Source organism: Engystomops pustulosus, chromosome 4, assembly GCF_040894005.1.
Source record: "Engystomops pustulosus chromosome 4, aEngPut4.maternal, whole genome shotgun sequence".
Lineage (NCBI taxonomy): Eukaryota > Metazoa > Chordata > Amphibia > Anura > Leptodactylidae > Engystomops > Engystomops pustulosus.
Genome location: NC_092414.1, coordinates 25,913,954 through 25,927,434, shown reverse-complemented (window position 1 = coordinate 25,927,434; position 13,481 = coordinate 25,913,954). Strand labels below are relative to the sequence as shown.

Genomic DNA, 13,481 nt, shown 5'->3' with positions numbered 1-13,481 from the left:
CATTTATCTACATTAAACCTCATCAACCATTTCTCTGCCCATCCCTCAAGCTTCCACAAATCCCTCTGTAATGCTAAACTATCGACCTCAGTATTTATTACTTTACACAGCTTAGTATCATCTGCAAATATTGAAACTCGACTGTGTAAACCCACTACAAGGTCATTAATAAAAATATTAAAAAGAAGTGGCCCCAATACTGACCCCTGTGGCACTCCACTGGTAACATCAACCCAATCTGAGAATGTGCCATTAATGACCACCCTCTGTTTTCTATCACTAAGCCAATTTCTTACCCAGATACACAGATTTTCTCCTATTCCCAGCAGTCTCATTTTATATACCAACCTTTTATGTGGCATGGTGTCAAATGCCTTTGAGAAGTCCAGATATACAATATAAGGCAGTGATGGCTAACCTATGGCACTGGTGCCAGAGGTGGCACTCAGAGCCCTTTCTGTGGGCACTCAGGCCATCACCAGAGATGACTCCAGGTATCTTCCTGCAGTCCCAGACAGCCCAGGACTTGCTGTGCACAGAGGTATATTAAAGTGACAGCTGTACCTGGGACTATTTTCTGCTTTATTGGTGTCCTCAGGGGCCGGTAGCAATGAAAACTGTGACAGAGAAGGGAGTATAAATCACAAATTACATTTCTGTGTTGGCACTTTGCGATAAATAAGCAGGTCTTTGTTGTAGTTTGGGCACTCGGTCTCTAAAAGGTTTGCCATCACTGATATAAGGGAACATTGTACTATGTTATGTGGGGGCTTTAAGGAGGAGAAAATAATACTATTTAGGAACAGGAGGGGCAGGGTTAAAGGAGGAGCTTGAAAATGCAGAATAGTCTTATGCCACAACTTTTGTCCATCTTTCACCATCTTGTGTGTTAGGAGTAGTGATGAGCAAACCCAAACCCACAACGAGGACTACAGCCAAAAGCTTAGTGTTTGACTGATGTCCCACCATTAACACCAGCGAAGTGTTAACTATGGTGGGTGTTACCAGTGGGGGTGAGCATTTGATACCTGAACCTTCAGGTTGAACTTCAAAATCTTTTAAGAGGAATACAGTAATAATTCTGGACCCAAGAGGATGAAGAGTAGCTCCCCACTAAAATAATTTTGTGAGCCCCATGGGGATGGGCCCAGGGAGCCCTATTCTAACAATGGATCCTGTATTGCGGAAGCTGTATACAGTAGCTATGTACTAAGCATGTATATAGCCTACTGTACCATCTCCATGCACGTGGTCTACTATAGACGTGAGGCCTTAGGGGGTTTATATTCTTTATAGTCATTTAAGATGTAGTCAATAAAAGGTGGTGCCCCCTAAGGACTTCCACAAACTAGGAGCAATGACACAATATCCCATGACCTGGTTCTGTGGAAGGAAGTCACATCTTCAATCATGATATAAGAAACATAACAGGCTGTAAACATTCGCATGGTGAACGCCCTTCCTGCACCAAGAAATTTACCTTTGATGCCATGTTGACCCTGGTCAAATCTCCGGAGGAATACAAGGACCTGTCACGAGATAAGAGATTCATTGAAGAATGTAAAGACGAAGAGAACAATAACTACAAAGTAAACAGAACTGAACAAGGATTATAAATATAAAGCGTAATATTAACATATACACAATGCAAAAATAGAAACTTTTCAACAATATAAACTATAGAAAAAGTATCCTGCACTGATCAGCAGGTCGCAGTGGGAAGAGACTGAGAGCCGATACATTTTGTGCTTCTGCAAACTAAAAACACATTGGGGCAGATTTACTTACCCGGCCCATTCGCGATCCAGCGGCGCGTTCTCTGAGCTGGATTCGGGTCCGGCCGGGATTCACTAAGGCAGTTCCTCCACCGTCCACCAGGTGGCGCTGCTGCGCTGAAGAGCATCGGAACGCGCCGGAGTTCACCGAGGCCGGCTGAGTGAAGGTAAGTGCAAGCTCCGCAACACATTTTCCGTTTTTAAATGCGGCGTTTTTTCCGAATACGTCGGGTTTTCGTTCGGCCACGCCCCCCCCGATTTCCATCGCGCGCATGCCGGCGCCACAATCCGATCGCGTGCGCCAAAATCCCGGGGCAATTCAGGGGAAATCGTCGCAAATAGGAAATATTCGGGTAACACGTCGGGAAAACGCGAATCGGGCCCTTAGTAAATGACCCCCATTAGATTAAAAAAATAAATAAAAATTTGTGTAACAGCAATTAATATTTATCCTGCAAAAAACAAGCCCGGAAAAAAAAAAAGTTTTGTTTTTTGTAGGACAAAGTGGGTTTTTTCATGGACACCATTTTGGGTACATAGAACTTTTTTTATCACTTTCTATGCAGGGTGCCGATTTTGAAAACCTGGTGGCATTTACTACACAGGGGAAAAATGGCACAGACGTCAGAGTTTTGTGGCAGATTTGCATTGTGTTATACAGATAATTTTGGATTAAAGATAATCTAAAGGGTGTTATGCATACTATGTCCCTCAACTGCCCCCTACCTCTGCATCGGCCTACTATTTTAGTCATCTATTAATAATAAAAATTCCTTCATTTATATAGTGCACACAGATTACACAGAGGTCGCCAAATCATTTCCTGTCCCCTTGGGGCTCACAATCTAATCGAACTACCAGTATGTTTTGGAGTGTGGGAGGAAACCAGAGGACCCGGAGGAAACTCACGCAAACACGGAGAGAATTTCAAACTCTTTGCAGATGTTGACTTGGAAAGGACTTGAGCCAAGGACCCCAGCGCTGCAAGGCTGTAGTGTTAACCAGTGATCCATCATGCTGCAACCATAAATTAAAGGGGTATTCCAGGAATAAGCATAATTCTTATTCAAATGGGTCAAAATATAAGAGAACGTGCAATTGGTTGTTAATTAGCAGAAAAAAAGTTGTGGACAGAAAAGACTACTGGCCCTTTAATAAACCCATTGATTTGTTCTCTGTGGAGGAGACACAGGACAGAAGATTCTTTCACAGCTGGGGGAAGCAGATATTGGAGAAGGTGATGCTCAGCTGGCCGACTTTCCAGCTGGGAGTCCAGCTGCCATACAGCGGATGAGCTAGTTGTTTCTGATACACTCATTATTGTCTTCATTGGATTTTACAGGTATTGTTAAAATAGAATAAATGCTGTGACCATTTTTACACCGAGAAAGAAATTCTGTTTTTTATTTATGTGATTAATTTTATTTATAATGTGATATTAATTTGGTAAGATGGCAAGTGGCAACATGGCCGATATTTTAATTTATTTATAGCATTATGGTTGTTGTTTTTTTTTTTTTTTTTATAAAACCTTGTTATTTTCAGGAATACCCCTTTAAATTTACAGTTTTTATTTTCCGTGACCGATAACCTATTAGAGCAGGTTGTTAATATCCCATTGGCCCCATGCCAATCAGATACAAAAAGTTAGATCATTAATGTTAATGCCCCAGAAAACGTGTTATGAAAAAATAAAAAACGCTGCTCAAGCCAACAGCAAAAAATTTACAACATAAAAGTATTTTTGATAATGAAAAAGCATCTTCCTCTTATCTAATACATCACCCAGTTCCTAATGAATCACATAATGTTTATACTGTATGTAGCCCCCCATCCCCCCACCCTCCGCTCCACGCTCTATGATACTCCTGTGAACCCTTTTAGGGAAATTATTCACAGTGCAGAAAATCTTGGCTCAGCCTCAGACGTCTTCCTGGTGCAAATCACATCCAGGAGGTTTTTGCATGACTCAAGGATCTTGGCAAGGAGCCTGTACTTTAGCTGCACAAAGAGAGCTTAGGCCTGTTACTCCAATGTGACTCTAACCCTACAGCCATTCCCTCTCCTGTACAGGCTCCTCTAGTCATTAGCAGCCGACACACAAGTCCAGGGTTTCTCTCCTTTCTTCTAGTGTCCATAAGAGAAAGGCAATTTATCTCGGACCATCATTAAGCCATAAGGCGAAACGCGTAGGTCAGTGCTGGTTCTGTTGTTTCCGTCTATGTACCGCATGTACCGCATACATGCAAGTTATCATTGATCTCAATAAACGAGACCAAAACCAGAAATGCAATTTATATATCTATCCACCCATCACGCTTCTCCAACTTAGCGCATGTGCTGAAGATCCCTGAGACAGGTGGCGTATTGGGAGGTACTGAGTAAGAGCGGGCCTGTGCCATTGGATTCGGGTATATTGTGAACGCCCAAAAAGGTCTCCAAAAAGTGCTCCAGGGGTGTGTTATAGCCATAGTCCCCGGCGTTCACAGGGGCTATGGTAAAGCTCCAGGTAGCACCTGCAGTTAATCTGCATATTCTAAAAACACTTTGAGGACAAAAGAGGCAAAATTCACTTCATGAAGAAAACAGGCAGCATCACAGTGCCCTGGTGCAAAGTAGATTTCAGATCGTGGATTTTACTGTCCACGGACAATTCAAAAATTTAGCAGTCCTTAGAGCCGACCACCGCCTGCACTCTGGAAGCGCTGTCCACAAATGCTGTAGTGAGGCCCCGCAGATCAAATGAATGCAGTGTTTTCAATTCCACAGGGCGGGAGTGGGACTTGAAGTAACTCACGGCCATTTCATATACAAAAATTTATTTATTTGAATCATTCCAGCAGCAGTGGTCGTATCCAAGGACGGCTATGCTAAGTTTCTAAGGGACCGTATGATTACTTTTATGGGAAATTAGCTCTACAGAGGTACATTTTTTTAAAAGAACATCTGATTAAAGAAATTATATATATTTTAGTATTACAGGGGCGTATTAAAACTGCCATAGGCCCTGGGCTGTATGAATATTATAGCGCCTACATATATACATATATATGGTACAAGAATCAAGCTGGAATATGCGTCTCTTCTGCCTGCTTCCAATCTGCAGTCTCAGAACCTTTTGAGGACCTTCAAAGGTCCTGAAATGGCTCTTTTGTACATGCGTTTTGAGAGCAGGAACAGATGTACGAGGATTTCATGGGTGAAGGTCCTTCACATTATTATTAAATTTGAGATGTGGTTTGATATTATAATCCACTTCTGTGTATATATAACAGATGACCTAAATTACATGGGGATATCCCTTTAGGAGTGTGTACCAGGCTATCCCAGTAATAACAATGCATAAATAAATAATAATAGTAGGGTTGTAACAAAATCAACAACAGAAATAAAATTATTGTATTATTAAAATAACATAATTTTGTCTAGATTTAGGTTTTTCTACACAAGTTCCATTTTCATCCCTTTCAAGTACAGTTGTTACTAGCACAGTATAAGTCCATGTAGTTGTCCCTAGGTACAGCAGATCATAGTATATTTATTAAGATGTTTTTCCTGTACACATTGGCTATAGACATCTTGCATTATGTTTAAGATCATAATATGTATTTATACTCCGCGTATTGTGCATGGCTGAGATATATTCTATACACACTGTGTATAGGAGATGTTTCCTGCGCTTATTTCCCATTGTGCGTAGTACAAGACCAGCTGTATATACAATCCTGGTACCTTGTGTCCCATATAGCAACACATGTCATCTAAACACTAGAACAAAGCATCTACACAGTTAATAAATATTGCATAGCCGAAACAGCAGATAACATCCCAGTGTGTGTATATATTTCTTGCCTCCATGATTCGGTGCCAGGAATTAACACTTCATTCTCTCAGTCCCTCTCACCCCCCTTAGACAACCCGTCACTCCTCACCTCCTAGGGATGGAGCAGATGTCCTGCAGGACACTCCATGATATCTACCAACAGCTGAGCGGCAGAGAAAGGCGCACAAAGCTAATGGCCCAAAGCAAATAAAATATTAAGGACTTCCATTGTTTACAGCAAAAATGTGTCCTGTCATTGGTGCGCAGGTAGCCAAAGAACGGGATGGGATATCAACCCCTCAGGCGCTGGATAAATCCCAATTTACATCAAGATAAAAATACAATTTAGATCAAGAATAAAATTGCCTGAATGAGAACATTTTGATCTGTATCACAACAAATTACATTTTGGAGATGGCATTTCATTTAAAGGGGTTGTCCCAGGAAAGAAAAACTTATTCTATTCACAGAACAGGGGAATCGGTTTCAGTTTTCTGGGAGTTTAACCACTAGGACACCTAAATATCGTGAGAACAAGGTACATGGGAACGTCCTTTCTGTGAATGAAGCGCTGAGGTTAAGGCCGGCGGCATACGTGGCGTTTTGAACCCACTTTTGGGACGTTTTTAAGCAGTCCTTTAAAAAACACATGCGTTTTTGACCCGTTTTAATTAAGATAATTGTCAAAACCGGATGCGGTTTTTAGCGGGCTGATTAAAAACGGCCCAAAAAAGGGGTTCAAAACGCCATGTGTGCCTCCGACTTAATGTGTGGCAGCCACTCTATTATGGGTCCAGCAGCAACCCAAAATGGAGAATGGAGCAGTGGCCATGCAGTATAGAGGATAGCAATATGATCAGCAGGGATCCAACTGCTGCAGTCCCCACCGATCACGAAATTGGGGGGTTCAGTTCTTAAAAAGTGATGATGTAAAGGGTCAAGGATGTGTCCAGCCACTACATGCAATACTATTGAAGAAAATCATCTTTGGAGATGTCTGATCACATAATGGGGGTCCCAGCAGTCAGATTTCCCACTGATCAGTGTGTTATCCCACATCCCAGGGATAGGGGAAATTAGAGAAGTTGGTAAAATCTCTGAGTAAGTATTAGGGTGATGCCACACATGGCGTTTTGAACCCGTTTTTGGGCCATTTTTAAAAAGACCATCCAAAAACGCATGCGGTTTTGACCAGTTTTAATCAAGATAATTGGTAAAACCTGTCAAAAAAGTATGCGTTTTTTGTAACGCATGTGGTTTTTAACGGACGGCTTAAAAAAAGGACGAAAAACGGGTTCAAAACGCCATGTGTGGCATCAACACATTTAACACATTGAGAAGTTTTCTACTGGGACTCCCACAAAATGGCTGCCAGCACCTGTGTGTAGTCACCACAGAGACATTCATTCAGTGTGGTAAGTGCTCCAGGAGACAGCTGGCAGCTGCTCACACATGTTTTTGTGTCTTTGGAGGATAATGTTCCAGTCAGAGTCTCCTAAACATAAAACGAAGGCCCCTGCAGGAGACTACAATGATTTCTTTCCTGGATAGTGACAGGCCGGAGCCATGTTTTCGTGTCTGCGCCGAGGCAGGATCCCTGCTAGTAAATTGCCTGCTGCAGTGTCTGTCACGCAGTGTCTGTCAGGTGTCCAGATTTGCAGTCTCAAGCAGAGCGGCCCTGGAGATTAGTGATAAAAGAAACGATGACGGCTCTATTTATAGGTAGCACTACCGCATGTGGCAGACAGACGGTGCATAGGGAGACCTTCATTAGAGGGTGATCGTATCCATCTTTAATTATGATGAAAACTACAGTAACTGAAAAACAATTTTTTTTTAATGACTGATCTAATAAGATGCAACAGGAAAAAAAAACAAGCATGCCATTTTTTTGCCATTTCATCACCCAGAAAACTTTTGAGAATGATCATGCACCAAAATAGCATCAATGGAAACTCCAGCTCATCCGACACAATACAACACCTCACACCGCTCTGAGTTATGCATTTGACTTTCTTAAAAAAATGAAAACATTATTAAAACTACATAAATTATTGCGATGGCACACGTGGCGTTTTAAACCCGGCGTTTTTGAGCAGTCCGTTTTTTGAAAACGCATCCGTTTTTGACCAGTTTTAATTAAGATAATTGTTAAAACCTGTCAAAAACGGATGGGTTTTCAAAAAACGCATGCATTTTTCAAAAACTGCATGCGTTTTTAAATGGACTGCTCAAAAACGGCCTAAAAACAGGTTCAAAACGCCACGTGTGCCATCACCCTTAGATTTTACCTGAGAAATACAGGGAATGTTTCATCGTTACCACGCAGTAAAAGCCACAGAAAAAAGGTACAATTCATACCATCAAAAACAAGCCCTCATACTTCTCTATAAACTCTGTTCTATCTATGAGGGCTCATCCCTCACCCCCTCCAGCCGAACGTTGCTACGCCCTGTGTGTAGAATATGATCATGTGAAAAAAGCCTAAGGGTGGTGGCACACGTGGCATTTTGAACCCGTTTTTAATGCGTTTTCAGTCCGTTAAAAAAAATGCATGCGTTTTTTGAAAATGCATCCATTTTTGTCCGGTTTCCCCAATTATCTTAATTGAAAACGCACAAAAACGGATGCGTTTTTAAAAAACCATATATGTTTTCAAAGACGGATGCGTTTTTTAACGGATTCAAAACGCCACATGTGCCACCACCTTTAGGGCTCATACACATGAACGTAATTGTGACCGATATGTGGCCGCATCATTTTCAGCCGCATATCGGCCCCCATTGACGTCTATGGCGCCTGGTCACTGTATGGCAGTGATGGCAAACCTTTTGGAGACAGAGTGCCCAAGCTACAACCAAAATCTACTTTTATGTCGCAAAGTGCCAACATGACAATTTAAGCAGTAACTTATTGATCCCTGCGGTATCACAGGTTTTAATCGTATTGGTGTCCTGAGTTCACCAATACAATAGAAAGATGGATTGTAGCTTCCCTCCGGGGCCCCCTGAAGAGGAAGAATCAGGGGACCCAGAGCAGGAGCTCCAATGACAATCCATCTCTATCCAGCCCTTCCCGCTCCTCCTGTAGTCCTGGAAGTCAAGGATGTAGCTTTAAAATGGCGCTGAGCATGGCACGTCCTGGGCTGTATTGGATCACAGGAGAAAGCCTTGAGTCCTAGTTGGCAAACTCTGTGTTGGGGTGAAGGCCTGGGTGGCAATAGAAAGGGCTCTGAGTGCCACCTCTGGCACCCGTGTCATAGGTTCGCCACCACTGCTGTATGGTGATCACAAGTTGTCTCACCGCAATGTGACCATGCACGGCGAAATATAGGACAGGGCTCCTCTCCAGCGTGTACAAACGTATACATCGTGTACATACACATACATCGTGTGAATGTACCCTAAGGCTATATTCAAATGAGCATAAGGGGACATATATATCCGGCTGCAAGCTTGCGGCCGTACATACATATATCCCCCCTAGGCCGTCAATGGGTGAACGCATGTGTGCAGCACCATACATGGGAAAAGGATAGGACATTGCAATGGAGAGGGGAGGGGGTCACCACGGCCTGGCGGGCATACTTTTCTGTGATTGTAGTCTGAAGCTGCGGGTAACACGTGTCGTTTTGAACCCGCTTTTGGGCAGTTTTTAAGCAGTACGTCAAAAAATGCATGCATTTTTTTTTAAAAAACGCTTCCGTTTTTGACCAGTTTTAATTAAGATAATTGGTAAAACCTTTCAAAAACGGATGCATTTTCCAAAAACACATGTGTTTTTTAACAGACTGCTTAAAAACAGCCCAACAACGGGTTCAAAACACCACGTGTGACCGCAGCCATAGGCCGCGTTCACACAATGTGCTCAAAAAATGTCCTATGCAATTCTCTACAATGACTATACGTGGGGTCCCAAAGATGTTTTTTGGGTGTTTATGTTGTGTCTCTGATGCAGTGAACAAACATTTTGGGGACAGGGAAGATTTCATTGTGATTTAGTGTGAAAGTTAAAGAGGGATAAAGACCAAGCGACATTTGCGATGATAAAAAGGGGTTTTGCAAGTTGTCAGTGTGTAAATCCTGGTTGTTCATGGGTTAAACTGCGTTTTGTTGGCAGCATCAGGAATTCCTGAGTGCGAAATAGAAATACGAGTCCCAAATACTCTAGCACAAATGGAAACTTGTACACTGCCCATGAAAAGTGGAGAAGTAAGAAAATAAGGTTCGTTCTTATACTCTAAATAGTGAATGACCCCAGTCATACCTGAAGTGGAGACACAAGAGTCTCACTCGCCCTGACGTGAGAAGACCAGAGGCATTTGTGGTTTTAGTGGTGGGAGGGGAACCACATTTAATCTTAATATAGGGCCTTATGTGTTCTTGTTACTCCCGGCAACCAATCAGAGTTCATCTTTCATTATGTAACCTGCACCAAACTGGATGGAGGAGACAATCGACATAGAAGTGGTTGTTATATATTACCGCCCTTTTTACTACAAAAAGTGATTTGTTGGCGTAGAGCATTACAGCTTTGGATTAGTGTTCTCACATGAATAATTCGCCATGACTTGGTTGCCCGCTATCTTTGAGATCTCATTTGGCAACCATTCAGATATTTCTTGAAAACCTATTAGATACAACATGAGATTTTTCACACTGGCTCAATGTTTACTGAGTGAATGAAGCAGGGTCAAAGGTCTGTTATTGGGTCAAGTTGGGGGTTTCTGTAGAGGGGGTTTCTTTGGCGTGAAATTTCGGTGGTCCTGCAGAGGCAAAGCCACACATACAGACGCATCACCACACTGAAGAACACAATGTTAGAACACTTATGCTCCTCTGATTAGTAATGGTCACAGAGGTTGGAACCCTATCCGCCACATTCTGAGACCCTCAACTTCTTAGCTTCTGCTAATATCTAACTCTAGATACATCTTTCCGGTGACAAACTTCTACACCTCAAGGGAACAAGCACCAAGCTTAAACGTTACATCACCTAGGGACAACCGCCCAAAATTTTCTGGGATTTGTTCTGGTCTGAAAGGGGCAGACTTTGTACAAAACCTGCCTTAAAGTTGGTGATCTTTGTTGGGTTTGGTGCTTTTCCTGGACGCAGGTCATAATTGCCCCAATTTTTTTTTACCAGCAAAAAGTTTGTGGGGCTCAAGCCTGCGGCAGGTATTTCCATGACCCTTCTTAGGAGTCCCCTGAGAGCGCCATGTTGATCTGAGTATAACCTGCTCTCTGTGGTGATTGATGGGACATATACAGTATACACATGTAGAAGATATTACTAACATAGGCAAATTATAAATTAAAGACATTGTCCAGCCCCAAGTGTTCCTCTATCCATAGGAAGGGTGATAACTCGCTGATCAGTGGGGGTCCCAATGCTGCTGCTCTATTCATCTCTATGGCGCTGATGGAGATAGAGCGCAGTACTTGGCTACTTCCCCCACTGCCATAGACGGGGTATGGAGCAGAAGCACATATGTGTGACCCTTGGCTCCATTTTCATAATCCATAGGTTTTCCATCACTGGGACTCCCAGCGAACAGCATATTATCCCCTATCCTGTGGCTCCATCCATTGTACGGTGGCCATGATGAAGACCTGTGGCTTAGATCCGATTTAATTGAATGAGAGGTATATTCGCTATTCGCACATGTGGCGGAATTCGTGCATGGATTTTGGCAACATCCCTAGTGTAAAACAGTAGCATACAAAGTCATGTAGACGATTTTTTTTCTGCGTGGCAACTGTGGCTCAGTGTGGAGAATAAAATAAAATTCTTCCATACGTTTTTTTTTCTTACATTGAAGTCTATGGGAGAGTGAAAATCTGCATCAAATCCGCGCCATGATTTTGATGAAAATTTTCCTTGAAATTACACCAGATCAGTTGAAACAAAATGCGTGTGGAAAAAACGCACGTAAATCTGTATCAAAAGTGCACTACAAATAACACATGTGTATAAAAAGTGCACATAAAAAACGTGCATATTGGATGCAGATTTTATGCAGATTTTTGTGCAGACAACCTATAGGTTCCAGTGCTGAACGGCAGCGGGGACCAGGTGCCAAATATCTACCAATTACTGTATTTTTCGGACTATAAGGCGCAGAAAAAATCGTTTGATTTTCTCCCAGTGCGCCTTATATATGAACCACATTTACAGACAACAGCTGCCTTGAACTGTGCACAGGTCTGCCCCCTGCTGGTCATTCATCCTTACAATCAGGGTCGCCTTATAATCCGGTGCGCCCTATATATATATATACCTAGATGTTTTAGCAAGCATTTATTGATGGTGCGCCTTATAATCCGGTGTGCCTTATAGTCCGAAAAATCATTTACTGATGATTTATTCCTAGAATGAATTTAATCAGAAATCCCCTTTAATACAGGTAAATAATGATACAAAAATCTATTTGGTTATATAGATCCTAAATCCAATCCTTCTCTATGTTTCTCTGATTCTACTTCTCACGTGTGTCAGTCTTCACTGCATCCCCGGCATTCTATTTGTAACTCTCATATCTAATCCAATGCATTAATTATTTCATACAGTAAGAGCAGCAGGTATAGAGCATCATCTAGGCAGGTTTTGGTTTCATTATTAAAGTCAGGCAATGCATCCCTCAGACCACACCCTACCATGTGCCCACATCAGGCGGCATGTAACCCTGGCAGGGTATGCAGCAGATGACCAGTGATCGCATATCCCTCTCAAATCACATCACATAAAGATTTCACCAAATCCTTATATTTCTGCAACATTTCAATAAGCAAAATAAAGAAAGACAATCCAAAACGCACACTATACAGATATAGCAGAGGGGAATCTCTTTTTGGCTCCGTGCCCTTTTCCAAGTCCTTGCGCTCTGGGGTATTGTATCAGTGGAAAATGTAGTGTATGCAGCAGGGGACACACCCTGCCTACTGTACCATAGCAGATAATAATGTCTTATCATGCCCATTTTGTGCCCATTTCTCAGTTTATCACCAATGATCAAAGATTATCCAAAATTTTTACCAAATTTTTTGAACAAAAATGTGTGATGTAGCAGAGTTGAGTTTGTCATTTAAAATACTCTGATGAGGCGTGCCGAAAAACACAAACTCAGCTCTGCTACATCTATACAGGCAGTAATGTTACATAGGTGGCATCGACTCTATTCTAGAATCTTGAAAAACTTTGACACCCCTCGTTCGGTAATAGGTAATAGAGGGCAGTCATTGGTTAATGCTAAAAATTGGAAACCACAAAAAGTTTGCAGTGACAGAATATGTAGTTGAGCGGTGTGTGTGCTACGGGGGCATAGACGAAAGGTTGTGTGATACACCATGGGCACCGCCTGGGGCTAAGAATATAGAATTAGGACTTACTTGGAGAGATGGCGGAGATCCTGGCAGGGAGATGACTTGTGCAGCGCTGGAGGATAAGAAAAGACTGAGTCTGCCCTCCTACACTGGAGCAGCTGCTAGCAGAGCCGTCACCGTGATGTCAGCACCAGCCTGCAGTCCTGGCCCCGTCTGCTGACTCCTAAAGCCACTTCTGGGGGAGGGCCGGATACTGCCCCTTTATACAGAGCATATCTGGTACAGCATGTAATCCAGACCTAGGGACAGAGCAGGTCACTCTTAAAGGCATATGTTCCAAAGCAACCCTTTAAAGTGTAGGACAGTCTTTAATTAGGGGTGCAGTGTTAGCAGTCGCCCTCAGATCCTGATACCCAAGAGTGGCTGAAGCCCCCGCTGCCACATAAAAAGTGTACGATATGGGGAGACCACATTACAGATTTGGTCTAAGAGCTTAGATTTGGTTTCTGGTAAAAACTGATCTGTTTTGTTTCCACTTCCTTTTTTTTTTCATGTCCGCAA

General features: G+C 42.5%; 1 protein-coding gene across 2 annotated transcripts in view; it reads right to left on the bottom strand.

Annotated features, from left to right (window-relative positions):
* The window catches only part of ANXA6 (annexin A6), a 49,902-nt gene extending 36,765 nt beyond the window's left edge, over positions 1-13,137 (bottom strand). The window contains exons 1-2 of one of the 2 annotated variants that reach the window (XM_072145561.1): positions 12,987-13,137; positions 1,481-1,529 (exon numbers count right to left, since the gene is read on the bottom strand). In XM_072145561.1, coding sequence (XP_072001662.1) covers positions 1,481-1,492 — 12 coding nt within the window. In that variant the 5' untranslated portion in view covers positions 1,493-1,529; positions 12,987-13,137. Of the gene's footprint in view, positions 1-1,480; positions 1,530-12,986 lie in introns of those variants that run through there. The other variant, XM_072145560.1, reaches the window with a different exon arrangement.
* Positions 13,138-13,481: the final 344 nt, after the last annotated feature.